Source organism: Micrasema longulum, unplaced genomic scaffold, assembly GCF_059751315.1.
Source record: "Micrasema longulum isolate JH-2025_06_02 unplaced genomic scaffold, ASM5975131v1 h1tg000644l, whole genome shotgun sequence".
NCBI classification, from domain to species: domain Eukaryota; kingdom Metazoa; phylum Arthropoda; class Insecta; order Trichoptera; family Brachycentridae; genus Micrasema; species Micrasema longulum.
In genome coordinates, this window is record NW_028277840.1 from 203,643 (window position 1) to 230,732 (window position 27,090).

Sequence of the window (27,090 nt, forward strand, 5' to 3'; positions counted from 1 at the left end):
TTGCCGTACAATTGAATGCTCTGATTTTCGTTTTGTTATTTTCGCGGTTTGATTGTAAAGAAATATAAAATTTTCGCTTAATTAGTTTAAAAAAAAAAAAAATATATATATATTGATATGCGAAACTGAAGAAAGACTCAAGTCTTTATGAACAGTTTCGGGAAAGGGGTGGATGCTTTCATTGTAATTGAATGCTCTAATTTTTACCACACACTAGAAAACATTTTTAAATCCATTTACCGTAAGACTAAAGTTTCTCATTACAGTGGTGAATTACAGCGCAGAAGACCCAGGTTTCAGAAAAATCACTTTTAAATTTTTGTGTTCTTACTGGGATTCAAACCCAGAACCTTCCATGCGTGAATCAAACGTCTTAACACTACACCACAGAGACCGAGGTGAAGTGTCATTAAGGAAACAAATGTGTTTCCTAACACATATACAATATTGGCAACCCTAAAGCTCTCCCTAAAAGATCTAAAATTTTTGCCAATTAATATAGCGGCTAAACGTGACTAGCCAAATTTAAAAATGCCAAGTGTTGACTATATGATTAATCAGCGATTGACCCTTTTAAAATACAAAACCATTCGGTAATTTGTCTAGCCAATATGTATTCAGGCTAAAATGACGATCCAGCTGCGAAATATGAAGGGTACATGGCTAAAATGGATCTCAACGACATGTGGTTCCAACAAGATGGCGCTGTGTGCCATACAGCACATGTAACAATGGATCTTCTTCGTGTCGTTTGCGTTTCCGTGACATCAACTGGCCACCGAGATTGTGTGAATTTACGCCATCAAACTTTTTCTTGTGAGGCTACTAAATCACTGGTATATGCGAATAAGCTGCAGACGTTTGATGCCTCAAGAGTCAATATAAACAATGCCATTAATGATATCGATCCCGACTTAATTTGACCTCTAAGATACGCGCTGTCCAGCAAGCCGATATCATATTTCATTCATAATGTATTCAAATAAACTTACAAATAAAATAAAGCATTTAAGGATATCTCACACACAACATGTTTTAATTGAATTTTGAGTTCAAGCGCCCTTAATGGTAAACCCATAAGATCACTGTTTTGTCTAAATACATTGTATGATTTATCAGAGTTTTAACTATCTAAAGAATTTCAAAACTTTGATTACGATCACATGCACCTGTATAAATAAGGAACCAGAGCGAGGATTTCAAAGTACATTAATATTAAAATTGAATTCCATTTAAATTAGACTCAACGATTTCGGTGTCATGGACTTTATTCGGTTTGTGTTTGCCAAACTTACCGAGTTTCGGGTGCAAACATTGGTAATACAGTATCATACATAGAATCCCTAGGATAAACGGCCCCGTTGATACGGCTATTATGGGATAGAAAAATGAAGAGTTTCGTATCTTCGTACTCGCGCACAGAATCCATAGCATTGTACAGATGATGTCTTCGAGGAAACACAGACTGTAGTAGAGGGCGTACCTGGAAACGAATAACAAAGTCATTAGCGATATTTTGTATGTCGATCGCCCAGTTCATTAGTCAAGGCAAACAAAACAAATTAATTTGAAATGGGTATGGAGTTTTGTCTGTGTCGGGGCAGGAGCTTTCTGGGCGGAAGAAGAATACTGCCAGGTGTGCAAAATAAAACCAGAACCCTGGACGGGTATTTTCCGCTTGACGGCAACTCTCTCAATTCTGTTTTTTTTAAACTTATAATGTTATATTAACATTTTACAACAGAGATGAAGAACATTTTAGAGAAGGTAACATAGAAGTCTAGGCATCTACAGGGCGTATGACCTGTCATTGGCTGGTTTAAGTGGCCACTTTACACACTGTATAGCATTCACCATTTTGCCCATATTTGAACATCTATATCCCTTCAATTCTTTCATCTGTTGATGTTTGTGAAGTTAAAGAGCTGAGACCTTTATTTATACAGGTGAGATTCGTGTAATTGAATTGTTGATAAATCCACCTGGTCCATGAAGAAGTTAAGAAATTGAAAATCAAATATGGGCTGATATGGAATATTACCTTCTCTAAAATGCTCTTTATCTCTATTGTAAAATGTTTATATTAACAGCTCCCCAGGGAGTTGAATCCAGTCCTTGTCTTCAAAAATTTGGACACACTCAAAATATTGTTTATAATGTTATACACAAATATCACCGAATTGTATTGGGTCTATAACTTAAAAACCTGTTTTTTTTTTTAGGAAATTTGAGCGTTTATTAAAGAAAATCTTGTGCAATTCTGTTATTCAAAGTCATCTTTTAAATCAATGAACGAATCGAGCCAATTTTCGATGCCTTGGATTGAAGTGAAGCGTTTTCCGGAAAGTGCATTCTGCATAGACCGCAAATTTACACGTGTGTACTGTTTTTTTTTGCAAAATAATTCTTAAAGCTGTTTTGTAATATTTTATAAAAAAAAAAAAAATATTTAAATTTTTTTGTTTTTTTACAATAAACATAATAAAAATAGAGTATTAAAAAAAATAAAGCATAATTACATATCAATGAAATACATATTAATAGAAAAATAGTAAACAAAAATCCCACAAAGGCTTGGCCTGTTCGTGGGTATACAAGAAAATGTTAATTAATTTTTGCTCCTATAATAAATAATGGACAGTTATAATATTTTTGTATAACATAAGAAAGAAAAAATAAATAAAATATTTAAAAAAAACACAAAAATATTCCTTATTATTAACATATTGGCAACAAAATAAATCATGGAAAAAAAGAGTTCATATCTTTAGTTTGAATCCAGGATAGTGCATGTTTTTTAAAATAAGGAAAATTTTGAAAATATGTTTAGTTTGTTTAAATTTTCTTGGTTTGATAAAATAATATGCTGCTACAGTAGTTAATGTGTGGTTCAATAATTGTGTTATAAATCATTTGCATGAATTCTTATCAACAAATCTTCTAATTCTCCCCCAAATAAAAAAAAGTGCAATCTTTGACGTTACCATCTTAGTATTTTGATGAAATGTAAATATCGAATCCATCATTACACCCGAGCATTTCATTTCACTTACTTCATTCAGTTTTAAAAAATAATAGACGGAGCGCGTACCTGTATCTGGTTTTTCCGTCCACTGGCATGATGTAAGTGAAAATATACACCAGTCCCATGATGAGGGAGAAGGTGACGCCGTAGAGAAAGTCGGAGCAGAAGGGAGTCTTCTCGAAGAACTGGAGCCACGCGGCCATTACGAGGGCGTGGATGCCGCAAGCCACGAGCGTCCAGTATGGGAAGAGGTAGGCGATTATCGCGATGGACATTATTCGAGACACTGAAAATGAGAAAGATCATCAAGTCAAATCTAAACACAAATAAACACGGACTGAGGATATGTCATCATCATTCCTCTTCCCACACCTAGTGGTGCATAGGGCATTGCATTAGCACACCAGACGCAGTGTATCTTGATGATTTACTAAATAAATATTGTTGTCAGTGTTAGTAAGTTAAAGAAAGCAAATTTTAAGAATATTAGGTATTATTATTATTATTATTCTGGATAACCTATAAGGCACCATTTTCATAATATAATACCTTAAGGACGCTTCAATTTTTCATCATCATTCCATATCCGATTCCTAGTTAGACGGGCGGCACAATAAAGTTACGTACCAGTGACCAGAAAATGCCACAGTAGCTGCATCATGCTTCCTGCCCAGGAAATATTGTCCTTGTCCTCCTGAGCGAACCGCACCGCCCTCTGGTACGCGGCGAGGCACCACCCCATACTGAGGACCGACGACACAACTGACAGCGTCTGGTGGACTGGAAATTTAAAATATCTTAAGATTATTTTACTTATCGAGTGAAAAACACTTGCCAAACAAAACCGGAAAATCTCAGCAATGTTGACAACTCTTATACTTAAAATGTGGACGGCATTATTATTATTATTATTAATAATACACTAGCAGCTATGAAGCTGATGCGTGTTTATCAAGTGTACAAGTGTACATGGTTATTAAACATTATACATTGCTGTGTGCGTCTAGTTAACATTCACTGAACTAGCACCAATCACTTTCTCGGGAAGACCATTCCATTTTTCCACAACTCAGTTTTTCAGGAAGTTCTTCCTGGAGTTGGATGAGTAGTAGACATGGTAGTAGATTCAAGCACCTTTGAACTCTTCCCTGCCGTCGATCATGAGGGACAGCTGCAAGACCTGCTGGGGCGCAGCCTCCAGGAAGCACTCGAAGGCCCGCAGGAGCGCGGCGTCGCTGTCCTCGCGCAGCATGAGGGCATACCAGCGCCGCTGGGCCACTACGTCTCCTTCCCGCCCCGCCTTCCGAGACCTCAAGGCATACCTAGGAGAGAAAAACGGTATTAACAAGTATGGTGGAAACTACGCAGAGAACACAGTGAGAGCGCTTCGCCCCCTATCTAATAGCCCGATACTTTAAAGGACTCAGGCTTGGGGAAGATTAAATTTAGCAATAGGTATGAAAGTACTAGCCCTCCACTCGGTAGTAGACTCAGAAAGCAAAAAATGATTTACACAATAGATCTAAACAGGTGGCAGTGATGTCGGGAGCTTCTGACCTTTATCTACACAAAAATAATGCAGAAAAACAAAGATATCAGTCTCAGAGAACTATTATTATTACTAAATTAGGGGAGAGGAGTTATCAGCTGATATACCCCAACCTTGTCTTCTGGTAGGCTCATTTCACTTCCTATGTATGCCGAATGTATTAACCTTTTGATACTGTATGTATCTTCGAACAAACACAGACTTTCCGACTTTATTTTTCCTATAATAATTCAAATAATAATGTCAGGTTTTTGTTTTATAATTGCTGAAAATTTTTTCTATGGAGTCTTTTTGTCCGCTAGGTTCCATACATTATCCCGCCTAACATGACAGTTTGACTCTCGTTAGAAATTCTGATTCCTTCCGTTATTATTTGCATTATTCAAGGTCAAATGACAATTGGCTTGAGACCTAATATTTTTTAAATTATGTATTTTTATAAATATTTTTGTCATAATTGTCATATTTTATAAAGTGGATTACAACTGGTATTTATTTTGCATACTAATAAATGTGTGGCCAAGACATGGAAACGCCTGACCACATTCTTTTTGGCTGCCCAATTACTGAAGGACATAAAAATTATTTTTAATTTACAAACACAAATTTTCCTCTAAACGTCGCTTCTCTCCTATCTTCACTTACCCCCGAAGTGATTAGAACATAGGAGGATTTCTGAGTGAGAGTGGTGTGAACTTTTAGGACGCTGCTGTTTATTTTACAACGCTTCTGTGATCTGGTAAACCATTGAGCTGATCTACGAGCCGGTTCAAAACTCCAGCTCAAATATTTGAGCTGCGAGCTGACCTGCAGCTCAAAAAATAATCTCGAGTTACCCATGCCTAGTTGCAATGAATCCAGCCACGCAAGTCCTTTAGCCAAGAGTATATAAATATAAAGTACTCAAGTTATTTTTTCCTATGGGGAAAATTTGTTTAACTAAAGTGTATTTTTATATTCAGAAGCATCGAGTGTTCAAACAGTAAATTGACTACCTGATATTGATAACAAATGTAAATTTGCATATCACAGAGCCATGGCAGTATAATAAATAATGATCTTCACACATCGTGTACAAAGAATTAGCATGTGGCGTACAATAGATATGAACGTTATATGCATTTTTAAGATACTGATTGCTTATAAAAGCTGTTTTATATGGTTCAGAAAACTAGTCAAGACAGTTCTTAGGACCCAAATCATATAGAGCCGTTGCTTGGACAAAAATTTTTATTATTTTTATTTTTCAATTAATCTTGTGTGTAAATTTAATTTCATCAATAAAATGTCGTGGGGTAGTTACGAATAATATTATGATGATTCAAATGCAAGACTTGTTTATTTGTAGCATTCACAGAGGAGGCTACAAAAATTTGTTTTAATTGATTTCTACTTTTCAGGACTTTTACATAGTATTTGTGAGCTGTTGAGTATATTTTTTATTCCTCAATATTGATACTGTCCCCTTCAACGTAATCACCATCGGATATAATACACTTATTCCAGCGTTTTTTCTAATCTTTGAAACATTTCTGGAAAGCAATTTTTAGTAAGGTTTTCAGTTCCGTCAGTGATTCAATAAATAGAGTGGCTGGGGCATCAATGCAGTGTTTTTTTTGTCAAGTTGCAAACAAGCCGCAAGGCATGAGCGGGTGCATTTTCGTTTTTGCTCAGGAATAATATGGAAAATTTGCCGATCATATCAAAACTTGTCTAAAATGGCCGAATATTTGTATTAAAAATAATGTTTATTACCTTAAAGCATCCACATATCTCAGTATGGGCGCCATTTGGAACACCAAGACAAAGACTCGTAATACTTTCTGCTTTGTCATTGTTTTTGATATGGAGTCGTGTTTGTCTTTGCCTTTGTCCTGTGCGTACCTAGAAACGGAATTTTATTTCAAATTAATATTTGAAGCACTCATTTTGTGATTTATAGAAGGTTAAAAATATAACTTAATATAATTACTCAATATTATTTGATTTGTGTAAAATCACAAAACCAATTTTAATATGCCAACCGGTTTCAGAACATAACTGTTCCTTTGTAAAACCAACACTAAATGGACAGGAATTCACTCTAAAATAAATAAACCAGCAATAAGCCAGCTGTCAAACCTAAAAAAATAGATTTTCTATAATAATATTAATAATATATTTGGCTGATTTAAATAGCGCTATTTTTGTAAAAAATCACCTCAAGGGCGCTTTACAATTGTATACCTAAACTTACATTCTAACTAAACTTAAGTGATACATTATATTTCCAGATTTAAAATTGAGGGTTATCATACCCTGAAGAAGTGGGATTTTAGTTGGGATCTGAACTGACTGGGACTGTCGATGATTCGTAAGTTTGAAGGCGATTGATTCCAGGCAGAGGGACCGGCGGTGGCAAAAGCACGATCTCCAAATCTAGTATTTGGAGAGCGCGGGACTTCGACAAGTTTTTCTCTTCCTGGATCAAATGCTGACCTAAGAGTAGATTTTCTTTGACATGTATTTTCCCTAATACAAAGGTCCGATAGGTATTTTGGAGCCATTTCATGAAGGGATTTGAATACTGTCCAGCAAAGCTTGAATTTTATTCTCTCTCCAGTGCAAATCTCGAAGATGTTGTGAGATGCGAGAATATTTTTTTACTCCCGTAATAAGCCTCGCTGCTGCATTGAAAACAGATTGAAGTTTATTAGTTTGATATTTTGGGAGATTTGCGTATATTCCATTACAGTAATCTAGACGCAAAACGACATAAGCATTTAGTTGCATCTATAGGAATATTTCTCCGCACGGATTTGATCTGTCTGTTCTATGTAATGCTGACTAACAATATAAGCAGAAAAAAATAGAGATGCACTTATGGATAATATGAACCAGTAATTAAAAACTTGCTACTTTTTAATTTTGGTAGGTACGTTAGTAAATCAATCTTAAATTTTGCGTATATTTGGATGAACGCTCGAGCAGAAAGGGGTAAATGCGTTAAGAAAATATATATTATTCAAGCTATCCTGGGGTATAAATTAATACATACAAAACAACAACAAAAAGTCTAGAAATGATAAGGGGCAAGATTAGTATATACAAACACAATATCATTATATATTTTTAGATTTTCATGGCCTTTAAGCACATTAAGTATTTCTGGGTTATTATGCTATGATCATTATTCAGATCGATGTATCAACATCTTCCGAGGCCTCTCTGAATGTTAAGATGTTAATAAAACAGAAAAACTCATGTGCGACACAAAAATATCAAGAAATTTAATTATGTTTTATTATAAATTTCTGTAGTTTGACTCAATCAAATGACATGGTACACACAAAGTAAAAACTTTATGAATATTAGTGAGTGAGTGTAATCACACAAGCTAAGAGTTCATAGCTGTACTATTACCTAAAACAGTGACCTGCTAATATTGAGGAACGAAGCAGATTAGAATCAATATTATAATCTTCACTACTGAAAATAAATTAAAATCAATATTTTTAATCTGTCGTCACTACAATAATATTAATTAATACATTGCAATATATTTACACACATAAATATTTAAAGAAATGTTTGAGTTCTTATGATATACCTGAATATTTCAATTTTAGAGGCCATTTTAATTTTCTTTTTCGATTATCGATGATTACATTATATGTTAGCATTAAACAGCACCCCGAAATGCCTGGACGTCGATGCTCTTTCAAGCTTTACTCCATTCACAATATATATGAATATTCACATGGTAAATCTTTTTAGCCATTCTTTTGCTGTCCATTCGCTCTACATACTACAACTAACGCATAACCATTCCTTTTAGGGAATCGAACCTGAAACCTCTCCTATGATAGGCAAATGCACTGACCATTATTAGGTCACAAGGCTCGACTACAGACATGTCGTAAACCCTGTAAATGCCTCAACTTTCACATTCCTTTTAAAAAACCTTCTCTATCTTGTTTAAACTGTTGTTCGCTGGATATTTGAACCTGTATATTCAAAACAATTAATGGGTTAAGATATTTGTCGATAACTTTCAATGTTGAAAATTAAAATGTTTTTAAAATATTTCAAAGAAATGATAAGCGATTATGATTATGATAATAATATCATGCCACAATACAAAAACATTATCATAAAAATGTCTTAAACTTAAGTTTTAGGATTAATTGATTAGAGATATTATCAAATGTATTACCAAAATGTAATTTTTAACACATTGTTTGCGGGAACCGAGTAAACATATATTTATGTGGTCATAAGCCCTGTAAATGCCTTGACTTCCATATTCCCTTATTTAAGGTATTCTCCATCCCTGTTGTAATTTGTTAATCTTAATGACTCCCGAGGGGGTGAAATCGAGTCTTTTGTCTACAAACATTTGGACAAACTCAAATATTGTAATGAAACCAACTGGTCCAAGAAGTTTAAAAATTGAAAAATTGTTTTCAGGCGTTGCCTAGTATGTGAAATAATTCAGTCAGATGAATCTCTTCACACAAAAAAAAGGTTTCAGCTCTTTAACTTCACTAAAATCAACAAATGGAAGAATTGAAGAAATATGGATGTTCAAACATAGGCAAAATGGTGAATGTTACACAGTGTGTAAAGTGGCCACTTAAACCAGCCAATGACAGGCCGTAAGCCCTGTAAATGCCTTGACTTTCATATTCCCTTATTTAAGGTATTCTCCATCCCTGTTGTAATTTTTTAATTAACAAAGTAAATAATAAAATTGATTTTCTTCTGCCGCCATTTATGGCAGAAAAAATGAGCAGGAGCAACACGTCGAGCAAGTCGCTTGTCGCAAGGTCCTGTCCGTACGTGTTCACTCGAGGACAATAATAATAATAATAATAATATTTGGCTGATTTATATAGAGGCATTTGAAAAAACACCTCAAGGGCGCTTTGCAATTGTATACTTAAACTTACACTCTAACTAAACTTAAGTGACATATTACATACAATGTGGCCGCTGGTGGCCGCGCGTGATGGTGGGGGTAGTCATTGTTCCGCGGAGGTTCTGCTCTCGGTGGTGATTATATTATTATATTTGGATAATTTATGTAGCGCCGTTTTTGTGAAAATCTCCTCAAGGGCGCTGTACAATAAACAAATATCCCAGCACGTCTTGCAGCTACAGAGCGCATGAACGGTAAGGATTCTTGTTTCTCGTCTCCAGTTATGATATATAGGAGCTAGATTACACGTCTTGCAGCTACAGAGCGCATGGACAGTAAGAAATCTAGCCCCTATTTACATTTCTATTTTTTTATTTGACAATGGAGTTAAGAGTTTTAGTGATATTTTTAAAATGAAATAAAAAACAAATTTATAAAAATAGAAGTTAGATAACAACAAGTCTTGCAGCTACTGAGCGCATGGACGGTTGGAATTCTAGACCTCATTTACTAAATTTGGATATTTGATAGTTGATAACATTTACCTATTGAAGCTAGATTACTAATCGTCTTGCAGCTACAAAGTGCATGGACGAGTGAAATTCTGGCAACTTAAAATTATCAATAAATTTACAAAAACAAACATTTAGCATAATAGTAAATTTGTAAAGTGTTTGTGCTAAAAAGTAAACAATAAAAAACTAAACAGATAAAGCACTTCAACACTATGGATAGCATAACAGATAAAAATATCCGAAGGGTGGTTTTCGTAGATGTTCGGTAGTCACTAGTCACTGTCGCAGTATCGCACAAGTGCAAACACATGTTTTTGATAAATTCCTAGAAGATGGCCCGGTCCACGTGTGGTGGCCGGAGGGGGGAAAGAAGCCTATTGTTCAAACGACTTAGTATCCATTTTAGTCTGTATTTTTTCGTTTTATAATGAGTATGAAATTCCCGCTCAATTTTATTAATTTTTGACATTATTATTAGACAAACGTGTGTATGAGAGTGGTTTAAGGATTGACGTATCATTTTGTATGTACGAGTATTTTAGAAAGGATATTTTTAATCTATTGAGTATGCATCAATAAGTTAACTTTTAGTAGCACTGTTGTAGTGGGAGGTAATATTCCAGATAGTTAAATCTTGGTACATGCATCACAAATTAATGTCTCGGGACAATTTCTGTCCTACAAATTGCTGTTTACACGTGAACACAATGGTCGAGTCCTGGGACAAAACAATATTGTATTGTCCACGTGTAAACAGCCTTCAACTCATTGTACAGTTTTAATCCCTTGCACAGTGAGTTTTGAGACTCGGTATTTCTCCCCATTGGTAATCTTATCTTTTTTTATCTCTAGTTTCGTATGTGTGACATTGTTGGTTAAATTTGATTATATTTTTCGTTTCATTTTCCCTTTGATTACTTTACAAATAAAAAATATGTTTAAACTGTTGCTTTACTGTGAGAAAGCCAATATCTTTATGCATTCTTTCTACATTTCAATCCATACTTATTTTGAGTATTCTCATAGCCTTAATCTGTAGAATTTGAATGATTTTAATTTCATTACATAAAAAAAAGCATCGATGTTTCTTTGTGTGTCAATATAGGAAAGTTGACTAAAGTAAGCAACACAGAATTTCCTGTTTAACACAATACAGTATACTGTACCAGACCAGCTTATTACACAGAAAACGTTAACTCTTAATAACGACATCGGATGACAAATCCAGTGTGGCGCTCTGGAGCACATCAATCTTATCCTCCCCATTAAAAAAAAAAAACATAGAGATATACTGTTTATTAATTTCTTTTCCATAATTTAACCCTGCTATATCAAATAAATTAAAAATCATAAATACGCCAATCATCTTACATGCGTGCACCTCGCTCACTGCCAATAACCGACTGAAATAAAGAGATGTGAAAACACACAACCACTGGCCAAAGAACAGCGTCTCTGTCTTCCATGTTATGAGTTCTATCTTCGTGCTCTCACTTATACAGATTTATTGCTTTAATGACGTTAGATTCATTCTTCGCAAATCAAGGATAAATATATGTTGTATTAAAATCTTGTGCATTTATTTAAATTTAACTTTCCAAATCCAGTGAAAAAATGTCCATTTGAAGATTACAAAAAATACAACTCTAAAAAAATAAAATATTATCAAGTATCGAATCGTATAAAAACTACTGTGACATCACAGCCACACAAGAGTTAAAAACCTATTCATCAAACAGCTCTGCCACGCACATCCTCTTAAGACTAAAATTATTATAACTATCATTCCTTGTCAGTGATAATATTCTAACAAACTGTGGAATTAATTTTGTTTAATTTAAATTAAATAAATATAATATTTAAAAAATAGCATTAAAGAAAATTACTTACTACAAATTAACTGTGCAAAATACTTACATTTTAATTGACACAGCGGTGTTGACAAAAGCTGGGAAAAGCAGGAATCCTAGAGTCCAACAAAACGCTGAAATCTCCCCATTTATATAGTAGCGAACGGCAATATTTATATCTATTCCCACATCCACTAAATGACTAATAATAGAAACATAAAACGCAATTATGTCCAAGTCGGATATTTCAACATGTCTTGGAACTCGATCCAATTCGTCTACTGTATGCCCGTTTGGAAGCATCTTGGTTGCCGCCTTATTTCGTTCTGGCATTTTGAATCAATTTTGTCAACCTTTGTGTACAAAACAAAATGATAAAATCTATTTTATGATCATAATAAATCGGTGAGCGTTATCAAGCTGTCAAAATCAAATTCACACCTGGCCGTCAAAGTCAAAAACAATTCGCACAGACAAATACAAAGAATTAAGATTTAAAGAATGTTGATGAGTAGCTGAATGAAAAAAAAGTAATAGAACTATAGACAAGCAAGCAAAAATAAAATAAACTATTTCCCTTTCCCGCATTACACAGTGCTTAGGGAACTTAATAAAAAAAGTTATTTCTATAATAACTTGATAAATCAGAATAAGACTTTTAAAATTCATTTTAGTCTATGGTTTCATGTTATTAATAAGTTTATTATTTGTTCTAAATTATTTTATAAATGAGTCAATACAATATTTCATGTACCTATTTAATTAGTGATGTCCATACTAGAACTGAGTTAAGATTAAGTTTTTAAAATTTTTACGACCGTTCAGTTGCACAATGAGTGTTTTGAGTTACCATGAAGCGTATCGTTCGAACTCTATTCCGACGTTTTGGACTGCATTACAGCGTCTGTCATTGGGGTTGATACAGGGCATTTTAATGAACATTGTTAGGCGATTTGAAACATCGGAAATAATATGAACGACACATGAATTTATAACCCTGAAAAATTTATTACGTACAACTAGGTTATGGTTTTTTTTATAGTGTCACCCACTTATAAATCAAAGGTCTGAGATTTGAATTCCCACATGTTTTGAAGCCGTTATTTTCAACTTTTAGAAAATGGCCTGAAAATATAAATAATTTGCATTTGAGTATTTTCAAATATTTAGGAAAATAAGTGTATTTTGGTTTAAATATTTTTTAAGTGTTCAAACACATTTGGTTAAAACATTTTACTTTGTGGATAAATATATTTTTAACCAATGACGGTATTTGAAAACGAAATTCGTTTTTTTAACAAGAGCCGAGTAGATTCTATTTTTTTTAAATTCAAGAAAAGAAAATGAATTATTTTATTTATACTGTTGTCATATCATATGGAAAAAGCACTCTTAAAACGTTATTTTATCAATTCTTTTAGGGAGAAAAAATAATAAATAGTTTATATGTGGTCCCGTGGTAATATTGTAAACTCAAGAACCAAAGGTCCCAGGTTCAAATCTCACTCTACCACAACTCGATTTCCATTTTTCCAGCACACGTTAATTACGACTTTTAGGAAATGGTCTGAAAATTTAAATATTTGAGTAAATAATAAGAAATCTAATATTTCTCTTTTCATTTAAAAAAAAAGTATATATATTTAGCCCCGTTCAAACTCTATTCATAAACAATGATTTACGTTGAAAAATATCTAATTTCCACAGATTATTTCCATCGAGTGCGCTTTTGGAGGCCGTCAAATGCCGTTTTTTTTATTATTCATATTTCACTATTAAATTGTGATAATTACTGTGCATAAGTATTGTATTTTCTCTGCGGCACCTCCCAATTTTGAATCTCCTCAATCTGATATACTTTTTACCCGGTCCCACTTGATTTCTGGTTCGCGAAACGAGATTCGCGTAGTTGTTTGAGGTTAAAGGAGGGTACGCGCCTTCACTACAGCGAGAGACCAGGGCTTCAAAATTGCGGACTCAAATTCAGAATCGATGGCGGATGACGAGCGCCCTCTGCCCTCGGGCTGGGAAAAGCGGCTCAGCCGCTCCACGGGGCAGCACTACTATCTGAATACGTTTACGAAGGTATCAACATGGGACCGGCCGGACAAGCCAGCGGAGCCCGCCAGCACCGACGGGCCGTCGCAGGTGCAGTGCAGCCATCTGCTGGTGAAGCACGAGGGTTCCAGACGCCCGTCGTCGTGGCGGGAAGAAAACATCACGCGCTCTAAAGACGAGGCCCTCGATCTTCTCAAGTCCTACAGAGACGATATCGTGAACGGTAAATCGACATTTGCGGAGCTCGCGCAGAAGTATTCCGACTGCTCGTCCGCCAAGCGAGGGGGCGATCTCGGGCTGTTCGGTCGCGGCGCCATGCAGAGGCCTTTCGAAGAAGCCGCCTTCGCCCTGAAGCTCGGAGAACTGAGCACTCCGGTGGATACTGACTCCGGAGTCCACATCATTCTCCGAACGGCTTAAAAACATCTTCCCAGTAATGTTTTTTTTAGTATGTAAACGGACTCGGCTGTTCAAAGCATAAACATTATCTCGATTGTAGAAAAATAATAAAAACGTATTGTTTTACGGTGCCATTTTTGTTTAAAACCTCGAGAGTTCTTCACATAAGTTACACTGACTAAATTAAGTATTTAAATGAAATAAAACTGCTTAAAAGATTTTGATAATGAGTGTTTTGAATTTTGTCTGTAACATCTCTTCACTTTTAGAACTCTGTGGACTTTTACCATGTGCGAAATCGCTCAACCGTTTTTTTAGAAATCTAGAGATAGCAAAAAGATTGGCTCACTGAAACATTATTATAACTAAAAATCATAAATCAGGTTTTTTTTTAACCGTCAAAATATTATATAAAGATCTTCTTGAAAAAGCATGTTATGTTTTGAACAGTCGGATCTTTCTCAATAAGTTTAATTTGCTCTATAGTTTATGTCATTTTTGTTTATTCTGGGCTTTCCTATTTCACAATTCACACAAATTACCAACACATTCACATAACATAGTATATATGTCTATGGGAGCAAGTCACGATAAACACTATAGTATTGTACTGTGGCGCATTCTGAAAGTTGGGTAAAAAGTGCCTAAGATACGAGATAATTACTTGACCATAGACGGAGTGAAGTAACAAGTCAATATATTATATTATTACTGTGCCCCTACCCAGCACTGAAGAGCCTAGTGAAATAGGGAACTAAATTAAATATTTTTTGGGATTGAAAAACTCGACAGATCTGGTCTCGGAAAATATATTTTTATTTCTAAAGGCAGCACATAGGCTTACAATATTGTTATGCCACGTAAACTAATTGATTGTGTTATGTGTATGACAAAATGTCGACCAAATCTTTATTTTGATACGTTTTTTCATTTGAATTGTGCACACATGGGATTTTCTTTAACTTTGCGTAAGAGCAGTAAAATTGAATTTTTTTACACTTTGTGTCAACTCGATAAGTACAAAAGTATTATCTTTTGATACTTGGGGTAGATACATGCATTTTTTTCAAACCTGGAATACAAAGCCTTTATAAAACCATTTGAAAATCAAGTTTGCCTAAAAAAAGTACCTTTCTTTTATTGTCCGGTGAGTAAAATTTTTTTTGTGGAAAAACATAGAATTATCTTATATTTGAGGGTACTATTTGCAATCCCGGCAAAATCTATTTTTCCTTATTTTGAGCAAATCACAAAAAACTTATACAATAAACAGCTTCAACATGTTTTTATATTTCAAATTTTTTTATAACCAGTTAGTATTTTATATTGTAAGTATACTGGTAAAAAACGTTAACTCGAAAATATGCGGATTTCACTTAATGATGCAGTTTTGTAAAGTTTTTAACGCTCTACAAACTGGCAAAATTCACTAAGTCATATTAAATTTCATATATCTGTAGTTTTAAAAATAAATTTAAGGTTAAGTCGTATACCGGGTATTTTATTCAGACTGAAAGCTTTAAATAACTTAATTTTTACTTGATATAAAATTAATAAACGGAAAAATTAAAAACATGTTCTTAAATGAACACTTAACATCTTACCATATTTAAATAATATATAAAATAGTATAATTGGAACAAAACTAAAATGCTTGAATTTTCAAAACAGGGATTTGAGAGCTAAAGTTTTTTGCCAGTATACCCACGATATGTAACTTGTGATGAAATAATCATGATTATGTGAAGAAACAGTAGTGAAATAATTAATTTGATTTTGGAGATTGCCAACTTCGCAATATTCATGTAAAGGTTGCCGCCATGTTTGCAACAAACCCAATAATTTGAAAGTCAGATTCTCACAAATAAAGCCATATTTTGTCATGATTATTGTAAACAATTTATTCTGAACAAGTTTTAATTCATACACTTTTTTAAGTTTTTGGATTTTGCTGGGCTCGCATCCTCATTTGTGTTATGATAATATATTGTTCGCGGTTTGGCAACATTACGCATGCGCGCAGGTGGGATGTCATGTGAGGGGGCATTTGGCAATTTTTGGACACAGAGCGATGTATGCGAACTTGATTCTACGCGCCTTCTGGTATATCATAATTCTATGGTTCTCGTATTGTTTAATCTCCCCCTTCAAGCTCAGGTCCTCGACCTTTTATAGGACACCTAGAATCAAGTGGTACACAACTATACCACCAGAATAGAGATATCTATTTTTTAATATTTCATATTGATAATAAGTCACTGGAGTATCGTAATAACGTACACTGATAGATCCATCTTCCACTCGGCTTTTTCAAATGCAATAAATAGGATTTATTATCTTAAAAAATAACATATTTTTTTACTTAACATATTACAACAGGAATGAATATCATTTTAGAGAAGGTAATATTGAAGTCTAAGCATCTACAGGGCTTATAATAATAATAAATTTTGACAATGTTTATAGTGCCGTTTTCGTGAGTAATCACTTCAAGGGCACTGAACATTATACTTAAATAAAAAAAAAAGGTCTATCTACAGGTTAACCTTAATTACTATTAACTAACAGACAAATTTTACAAATCGTGTAATACACATAATAAGGTACTTTGTATCACCTGTCATTGGCTGGTTTAAGTGGCCACTTTACACACCGTGTAACATTAACCATTCTGCCCATATTTGAATATCTAAATTCCTGCACAATAAGTTTTTCTGGGTTATTATGGCGTGTCGTTCATACTTTTTACCGACGTTTCGGATCCCGTTACAGCGTCCATCATCAGGGTTGATGTTGACACGCCATATCAACCCAGAAAAACTTATTGTGCATCTTAACGGCCGTGAAAATCTAAGAAGTTCAATCTATATTCCTTCAATTCTCTCATCTGTTGATGTTTGTGAAGTTTTCAGGCGTTGCCTAGTATGTAGGTGAAATAATTCAATGAGATGAATCTCACCCGCATAAATAAAGGTTTTATCTCTTTAACTTCACAAACATCAACATATGAAAGAATTGAAGGAATATAGTTGTTCAAATATGGGATGGTGAATGTTACACGGTGTGTAAAGTGGCCATTTAAACCAGCCAATGACAGGTCATAAGCCCTGTAGATACCTAGACTTCTATATTACTTTCTCTAAAATAATCTTCATTCCTGTTGTAATATGTTAATATTTACAGCTCCCCAGGGAGTTGAATTCAGTCCTTGCCTGCGAAAATTTGGACAAACTCAAAATATTGTTGATAATTTTTTAGGTTTGCAAGACGTAAATGACAACAAAATATGTGTCCTATAAAGGGATTAAGTATTGGGGTATCAGGTAGAGGATAACACCGACCTTCCACTCAGTAGCCCGGCTCTTTAAAGGCCTGGGCTTGGAAGGCGAGAACCAATTTTCAGGGCTCCGTCACAACAGATCTACTCAGGTCACAGTGCCGAGGGCTTGACTCCCATTTTTCAGAATACGAATAATGACCTAAGGCCGCCATCTTTTTTTCCATTGCAGGCTAGTATATATTTTCATGCTGCGCCATCTTGTTCAGATGTATAAAAAAAAAAATAAAGTAATGGATCGTTGATTCGATTTGTTTAAAAATGAATTGTGGAAATAACCCGTTAGAATGATCACAGTAAAACTGATTGCCATTTTAAGTTGTATCCAAATATGACAAGAAAAACTTACATTTTGTACGAGTCTTTAATTTATTTTGTTTTGATATAAGTATTACTTTAACTAGAAGTAAATGTAATAATTGTAATGTTTTTCTATTTTCTAAGTATTAAATCATTATCCTTGGCTAATTTTTAGTGTTACTAAGAACCAGTTACTCCAAAAATGTTGAGTTTAATAAGTGATTGTTGAGTTTTTGTCAAAATGGTCAAAATTGATTGTTATGTCTCATTTTTTCTTTCAACGAATTTTGTCCATTTTGATGAAAATGCATAAATTATTTGAAGGTATGAGTGGTTAACTCATTGCACCACTAATAAAGATGACACAATTTGTTCATACAACACACTATTTAATTTTGACACATTTTTTTATTACAATAACATTAAGACTTAATTAATATTTTGTAATAAATAATGTGAAATAAATTGTGATTATTATATTTTATTATGAAATCATTAACTGAAATATACTTATTTATGTCATTTTTATTAATAAAGTTATTGTCATTCAGTTTTAATGCAAAAAATCACTTCAAAGACAAACTGGTGAATCGCCGGCTTTGTGTGTCAGTGACAAATTGACCTTGGCCGGCGATTCGCCGGCTTTATGTTGCAGTTGAAGTTTTGAACACCAGCATAATCATTGATAAAATGGCACCTTCGTTCGCTCTCAAAATAGTTTTTCTGCTACTTTTTGATGATGTAATTGACTTTATGTGAAAGGGCTGTAAATAAAATCATAATTTATGCGGTAAGTCCATTGTTTAAAATTTGCAATGCAACGTCTTCATCCACTCATGTCTTCATTTAACTTTAAATTTTTTTGGCACAGTGGGTTTTTAATGTAGATATTAAAAAAAATATTGAATCCATGTTTCAAATCAGCCTAAAAATATAATACGTCCGCTTTTATCTGTTTTTAACTGCCTTTAACTGTATTTAAACTAGTTTTGATTTTTAAAAATGAAAGTATCAAGTATTGTGTTTTGCTAATTTAATATCTACCTATGTACTTCATTTATTTAAAGTAGCTAAAATAATGTAGCTCCAGCGATTCCTTATATCTTGTTAGAATTAACGTAAGTTCCTAACTTGGAAAATTTATTCTGTAGCATGCTATATCTCAACGGAGAAGGTGAAATTATTAGATATTAAAGTATAAGATGTTATAGAAGTCTAGGTAACATGTATTTACAGGGCTTATAAACCTTTCATCGGTTGATTTAGTGATCACACCAATGACGTATAATATTATAGACACGTTATTCCTATACTATAGTAGGATTCACTACCTCTGGTCAGACTTCAGAGTCCTCTGGTTCTGAGAATTACAATTGGTTTATTGTCTTTTTAAGCCTGAAAAATATAGTCAAGCTACATATAATTGAATCGGTTATTAGAGACCCATTAGTCAGTCAGTATAAACTTTTCAGAAATCACAGAAAAACTGTTTTTTTTTTTTAATTTTTGAATGAAATGTTTATTAATATCCAACTTAAATAAAGAAAGTAGCTAATAACGTATTTTGTTATGATACACCTTTACTTTTTGATAAACCGTTGGTTTATTAACGGAAACAAACAAACATTGGTTTTCAAGTCAGTCACATCTGCCAAAAATCTGACTTATGGGGTTTCTCAAATAACCGATTTAATTTTTATTGAATTCTAGGAAGGACTGTAATAAGTACAGGGTAACCAGCCGCCAGCTTTGATGAATTTGCTATATCTAAGATATAGCGAATGTTGCGATGCATTCAACAATTGAAAAAAAAATAGTAATTCACTTACAATAATTCATGTAAGAAAGATATATATGTACATATTTCCTTAGTTCATATGTATTTCTGCCTAACTCGTTACCATAGAAATGACACTATCAAATTTATAAAAAATATGCTTAAAAATATAGCTTAGTATCTACTTATTCGCTGGATTTACGAATGAAACGATATATCTGTTTGTTTTTCACGGTTCCACTGAAATTCAAGCATTTTTGTCACGCACGATGGCATATTATTTCTGCGAGGCATCGCGTCTGATCATGATGAAAGTCCATTAGAGAAAGAAGGCGAAATTACCCACGAATTGAAATGCTATTTTCTTCTCCCTAGTAACGTGTCTATTTAATTATACGTCATTGCTTTGTAAGCCGTGGAACATTCACAATTTTCAATGTTGAATTTGCTATAGACCGAAAAGTCGGTTTATGGAACTGCATTCATTTTGTGGATTAAATTTTGGAATCTGCACTTCCATAAGCAATACTGTCTGGCGAATGTTGAAAAATCATGCTGTAATAATAAATATTATTTATGTCTAAGAAATTATACAACTATTTACTATTTGATTTTAAACCTTTACTGATAAGCCATGTTTTTTTTTAGATTGAAAATTTTTGCATAACAGTGTAACTTGATAGAATTTTTGTTTATAGTAATACATGTAACATAGTGAAAATGTATTAGAATTTAAATAAAGATTTGAGAGTCAGTTTCAATACCGCATTTTTGACATTTATCATTTGAAATGTAAGAGGTTTGATAAAAAAAATACACTGAATTTGTATATATTAAAAAAAATCTTTATTACTATTGTCCCCTTCAAAGTAATCACCATTGGATATAATACATTTGCGCCATCTTTTTTTCTAATTCTGAAAACATTGCTGGAACGCACTTTTTGGTATGACTTTCAGTTTTGTCAGTGATTCGGCCTTTACGGTCGCGAAATGTCGTTCTTTCATCGTTGTCTTTATCTTTGGGAACAGAAGAAAATTTCAGGGGGCCAAATCCAGCGTTGCCAACCCTTCCGGATCTATGGATTTTTTGAGTTCTCTACCGAATTCGATTTAAATTCTACTGATTTAAAAAAAAAAACATATAGAATACAATACGATATAGACACGGTTTTATTTGAAGAATTGTCAATAGCAGCTACTGCTTCAGCTCACGGCTTTTGGGCGGACAACAAATCAAGAGGTTGGCACCGCTGGCCACCACCTTTGAGGGAGTACAGTATTTGAGGTTTATAACTCTGGCCACCCCCCGCAATGCTTACAGCTTTCTGGGGAATAATGAATCTAGAGGTTGGCAATTTTAGCCATCCCCCTCTCTCGTCCACGACACATGGGTTGATAATGAATCTATCAAAATCTACTAATTTATTTTTCTTTTGAATCTACTGATTTTTGGTTGATGGAGGTTGGTAACGCTGGTGGCTGGGGACATCAGTGTGGTCTGTTTCTTTTTTAAAGTCACAAAAACGAGGTGTGTGTAGGCGTCTATCATTTTCTCTCTGGAATAATCATGAAAATTCGTCGATCACACCAAAACATGTCTTAATAATTTGTCTGTCAAAAACCAGCTATGCCTTTAAAATTACTGAAAATTATCAGATTTATCATAAACATGTGTACCAATCTAGGAAAATAAAATAGGCTCTTACAACTACATATTTCAATTTGAAATTCAAATATTCTGTGTATTTTTTTATTAAACCTTGTATTGCTTTTGTCAGGGTTTTGAAACGTAATGTTTGATATAGAAACTCAAATAATATAGCTGATGCTTTCGCTTCCTCTGTGGGTAGCTTCCAGTGCATTAGATTAACTCTGCACTGAAAACCCCTGTCCCCTGGTGTAATAGCTATGTCACTAGCCTCATGCTGGGGGGTTTCAGATTCGATTCCTGCTAAGGTCACAATGATTTATTAAATAAAATAAAAATACGTGGGATTTTTCTCGAGCCTGCGTGTTCTGTAATGGGGAAGTTCAATGCTACGGGAAATTGGATACAAAAAATGTTTTCTTACACATGGTAAAAATTATAATCCTTAAAATATAGCTTGATTAAAATGCCAGCTGCCAAACTAATGTCAATAGTGATGAGGAATTATTGATCACTGCCCATGTACCGATCAAATCAATTTTATCAGTTTTTTTATCCAAACATGAAACTCTGTTTCCGAAAATTGATATAAAAACAAGCCTATTATTGTAGTGTGTTTAAGACAATTTTTCATCAAAAATAAGACATTTATACTTTTTTCATGAACAACATCAAATGAATTATTTTTTTATTTGATCAATTTGTTTTGTCCCATCTCTAACGTTTTTGCAAAATGATGTAACCTTGTAAGAACGTCGTTAATAATTTGGTTTATTTTAGTTTTTTTTTAGTTTCATAGCTGATTTTATATATTTATGTTGATTTATATGTCAAGCATTGTATTAAAAAAATAAATTAACATCCCAGATACAAATGATTTTTCGTGTGTCAATATAAATCACTCCTCAGGCGTCACTACAATGTTATGCCATCACTATTGCTGACAACTGTCATTCTAATCCAGCTGTATTTTAAGGACTATAGAATATTTAATTGTACAATGTTTCTCAAAAATGAATGCAAAAATTGATCAAAATAAAGTACTCTGAACTACGTCGAAAATTCTACCGAATCAACCTATGATAAATGTTGAGATAGATTTCCGGTTTCTGGGAAGCCAACTCACCAGTCAGGACAACTCACAGACAACAACTAGTGATGTCACAGGCGAAGTGATTTCAAAATTTAAAAAATCAGCAATGATAATATGACACATAAATGTATTTGAGAAAAAAATTGGATTAGTTATAAAACAAGTTAGTTATTAACAAATAAACATATATTTATAATACCATTGAATTTCCTCATATCTTTTGGCCTGCAAAAATATTATTTATAAAAAATAACATGGTCAATTCAGCCATGCGGTATTTTAATGTTCCAAAAATCTACAGCTTGTAACAATTAAAATCTGCACTGAAATCGTAAGTCTTATAAGGTTTTGCACATCTAGAATTTAGATATTGCAAATAAAAAGTATCATACTAGTACAGCCTTGTTATTCCGAGCCCTTGTAATCTGAACCCCTCCGAGATCACTGACGTATAATAATTGCACATAAGTAATAACACTGACAGCCGGTGTTGTAGCTATGGCAACAGTAACACAGAAATATGAGCCCATTGCAGGAGAAGCGAGTCAACTGGCAAAATGGTTAATTTTTTGTATTAAAAGTTTTAATTCTAAGAACTTATTGCCTTTTTTTTTTTACAAATCTGTTTAGATTTTTAAAATTAATGTGGATGTTTTGCACCAGAAGAACCACGAAAAAAAACTTTAAATTATGCCGATTACAGGAATGTAATATTTTCAACTTTCTAAAGCAATGTCTGAGCTAAACATCCCAAATAAGCTGATTTGTAAGAACAACAATGAGTCCGCCTATATCCAAAGTAAGGATCGATAAAAGTCTCTCAAAACCTTCCCAGTTGTATAATGGCTTACGACGGGGATGGGCTAGCATGTTTTCTGTTCAATATAGCCTTGGAAAGGGTGATCAGGGACTCACAAATAGAAACCAGAGGCAATATCTTCTTCAAGTCAGTGTAGTGCCTCGCCTACGCGGACGATATCGACATCATCGGAAAATCTTTTCAAGCCATCCGCGAAATGTTCGTAGCCCTTGAACTGAGCGCAAGGAAGACTCATTATAAATGAGGACAAAATAAAATTTATGATTGCCTCCCAAAACCTAGGCATTATCCCACACACTTTCACAGCGGTAAACTACAATTTTGAGGTTATTTTGCAATTATAGGCAATTTTGAGGTTAAGGTTAACTCGTTTACATACACCCGGGTTCCACAAGCACCGGTGACACAATACACAAGAGGAGAATAATGGCTGCCAACCATTGCTACTAAGCGCTTCAGAAACAATTACGGTCCAAACTAATATGAAAAAATACTGGACCAAATTTTGATCAAACCAAGCTTCCGAAACCTGGGTTATGACAAAAAATATTTGGGGAATCATTGCAGCTTTCGAAAGAAGAATCCTCAGAGTTGTCTATGGCCGTGTGAGAAAACAACCATTGGTGTTGTCGCTACAACAGGGAGCTGCGTGAAATTTACGGAGCGCCCGATGTAATCCACTCCATCAAGGTAGGGCGCTTGAGGTGGGCTGGCCATATAATCAGAATGGATGACAATAATTAATAAAACGCATAACTCTCTCTGTGCCACAAGGACGACTAAGACCGGGAAGGTTGAAAATGCGATGGATGGACTGCATCTGGAATAACTGAAAACTGGAATATTTATAGGGAATGGCTTTAATTAACTATAATTAATTCAAAGATGATAATATTTGAAATCTAACTGCTGAAAACATGAAAAAACCATTGGGTATCGCTAAAGACTCGGGCGAAACGTGCACCCGCGCCAACTTCTCGAGAGCTACTAAGTAGCTAGTACTGAACTACGTGACTGGACATGTAGTGGACGTGTAACACCAGTTGTTACTGTTATACTGTGTATACTTTTGATGATATTTGTAATTTATCCCTGATTTCCGATAAAATGCTTTTTTTGTGCCAAATAAGTACTTATTATTTAATAACAAATAATTTCAGTCGATACGTAAATGTGTAATGGAGGAATACTGAAAATCTAAACCCAATATTTATTATATTTATAAAGATATTATAGTTATTAGATGCAATGTGTACTAGCTACACATCACATCATCTTCAAGTATTTGATGGACTTGATCGTGCCATGTCTTTCTTGGTATTCCTCGTTTTCTGCATCCATCAACGTTTGCATCGTAGATCCTTTTAGCCATTCTTTCGCTATCCATTCACTCTAAACCAACGCATCACCCCTTTCTTGATTCTGTCGATAATGCATGTCTCAGCCTTACACAGTTCACATATCTCGACATTTGTGCACCTATCACACATCGTTTTACCACACATTCGCCTGAGGGATCGCATTTCGACAGCATTTAACCTACTTTCATCATCAGTTTTCCAATTCCATACATTAGAGTTGGCACTAGAACTCCATTGTGAGCTGCTAGTTTAGCCTCCTGCGATAAACATTTGTTTGCCAAAGTAGATTTCAGTGCACCGTTCACCCTGTTCCCGGCACTCAACCTCCTTTCAATATCTATCTCGGTCTTTCCATCCCTAGTAAACATACTTCCCAGGTTCACAAATTCTTCTACCTGATTCAGAATATCTCCGTTCACGCTGATCTCACATTTAGTTATATTTTCATCCCTTTTTAAAACCATCACTTTCGATTTATCAACATTCATAAGCAAATCGCTTTTCTTGCATACCTCGTAGACTTTTGTTACGAAGAATTGCAGGTCTTCTTCTTCTTCCCGGCACTCAACCTCCTTTCAATATCTATCTCGGTCTTTCCATCCCTAGTAAAGATACTTCCCAGATACACAAATTTTTCTACCTGATTAAGAATATCTGAAATAAAACAATTGATCTATAAAAGTAACAGCAATCATTTTATTTGATTCAAATATAAAAATGTATAAAAACTTGAAAAATCTGGTCAACAAATAACTTAAATATAAAAATATATCAATATTGTATATTAATTCGTTAATATAAAAAATAAATATTTGTAAATATAAAATATATTGTAAATATAAAATATAGTATAATTAATATTTTGTAAATATAATTTTAAGCCTTAGGACTAATGTTCGATAGACACTTCTAAGAAATCGCTAGGGTTAATGAAACTTTCGTTAGGTACACTGGGATTAATTGCGTTTTTCTTCTGCGGTTCTGTCCTCTCGGATTTGGCCGTCTCGCCGAGTTCGGCGTGCTGGCGCATGTGCTTCTCGAAGCTGGCGGGCTGCGCGTACTTCTTCTTGCAGACCTGGCACTCCAGAGGCTTGCGCGAGTCCGGCTCGGGCCGGCGCGAGGTGGCCTGCTCGATCATGCGGGTCTGGCGCGCGGCGATCTCGTCCAGCATGTGCTTGCGCATGTGCTTCTCGAAGCTGGCCTGCTGGATGTAGACCTTCTCGCACAGGGCGCACTGGTGCGGCTTGCTGCGCTCGTGCTCGCGCATGTGCGTCGCGAGCGCCGCCTGGTTGCTGAAGCTGGCGGAGCAGAGTGGACAAGACGCCGGCCGAGTTTCGCTTAAAGCTGGAGCTTTACAATTCAGCAAGCTTTTAACATGCTGAAGGTCATGAGGTAAATTGATCTAGAAGAAAAATATAAAATTGGTTAGAAATGAGGAATTCCAGCCCAACCCGGAATTAAATTTTAAAAATGTTTTCGTGTGCACGTTAATATTTAAACATTTTGGAGCAGGATGAAATATCTCAAAAACGTTCGCAAAAATAAATAAAAAATGTTAAAAATAGTATTCATTTCAAAATCGTAAATAATGACGTCACTGCTTATGTCTACGTGTAGTATTTCCAATTTCCGCTTTAAAGCCCCCGCGCCTTGTAAGGAACGTTTTGACCATAGAAAAAAAAGAGTATAATTTGACATTTCAACCGGAGATTATGTCAACTTTCTAGGTTTTTCTAAATCGAAACGACCGTAAAAACAACCATAACATAGGAATGAGCAAATTACGATCAACTAAATGAAGTAATCAAAGCAATATTCCATAGATTCTTGTCAGTTTTGTTATTGGCTGGAGAAATACAAATTACCGCGATCAGTGAAAGTAAGAACGCCAACCGTTTCATGACGTCACTACTGAAAAGTGACACACTGATTACAGTCATTTGGCACGGTATTTGATAAATGTAACTTTAAAAAATTATATCTTTGTAAATAACGCACAAAAAAATATAGAAAACAGTGGAATTCCTCATTGTTATCTGACAAATCGCACCTCAAGAAGTACACTGCGGTATGTCTAAGTCGCCTATTTTACAGGAGAACAAAAACAAACTATTTTAAATGTTTAAATTTATTTCAACAGAGAGGGAAAAAGTTTTCGAGAAGGGAATATGGAAGTCTAGGCATTTACAGGGCTTATGACCTGTCATTGGCTGGTTTAAGTGGCCACTTTACACACTGTGTAACATTCACCATTCTGCCCATGTTTGAACATCCACATTTCCTCAACTCTTCCATCTGTTGACTTTTGTGAAGTAAAAGAGCTGAAACCTTTATCACGTGGGTGAGATTCATCCGGCTGAACCAAATCACCTACTAGGCAACGCCTGGAAACAATTTTCCAATTTTTGTACTTCTTCTTTTACCAGGTAGTAATTCAACAATGTTTGATTATGTCT

General features: G+C 34.4%; 3 protein-coding genes across 5 annotated transcripts in view; 1 reads left to right on the forward strand and 2 right to left on the reverse strand.

Annotated features, from left to right (window-relative positions):
- Positions 1 to 1,007: 1,007 nt before the first annotated feature.
- LOC148279919 (XK-related protein 6-like) lies at positions 1,008 to 12,352 on the reverse strand. The gene is made up of 6 exons (XM_088229206.1): positions 11,907 to 12,352; positions 6,330 to 6,458; positions 4,160 to 4,347; positions 3,653 to 3,805; positions 3,092 to 3,311; positions 1,008 to 1,483 (listed from the first exon to the last, which is right to left on the reverse strand). Exons 1-6 carry the CDS (start codon positions 12,170 to 12,172, stop codon positions 1,216 to 1,218), a joined length of 1,224 nt encoding a protein of 407 aa, XP_088085332.1. The 5' UTR covers positions 12,173 to 12,352; the 3' UTR covers positions 1,008 to 1,215.
- A 1,198-nt stretch (positions 12,353 to 13,550) lies between these two features.
- On the forward strand, positions 13,551 to 22,847 carry LOC148279920 (putative peptidyl-prolyl cis-trans isomerase dodo). The gene has a single exon (XM_088229203.1). The coding sequence runs from the start codon at positions 13,832 to 13,834 to the stop codon at positions 14,315 to 14,317; it is 486 nt and encodes a 161-aa protein (XP_088085329.1). The 5' UTR covers positions 13,551 to 13,831; the 3' UTR covers positions 14,318 to 22,847.
- Positions 22,848 to 25,314: 2,467 nt separating this feature from the next.
- Positions 25,315 to 27,090, reverse strand: part of LOC148279921 (uncharacterized) — a 34,203-nt gene continuing 32,427 nt past the window's right edge. For all 3 annotated transcript variants that reach the window (XM_088229209.1, XM_088229208.1, XM_088229210.1), the window contains exon 6: positions 25,315 to 26,036. In XM_088229209.1, coding sequence (XP_088085335.1) covers positions 25,524 to 26,036 — 513 coding nt within the window. In that variant the 3' untranslated portion in view covers positions 25,315 to 25,523. The remainder of the gene's footprint in view (positions 26,037 to 27,090) is intronic.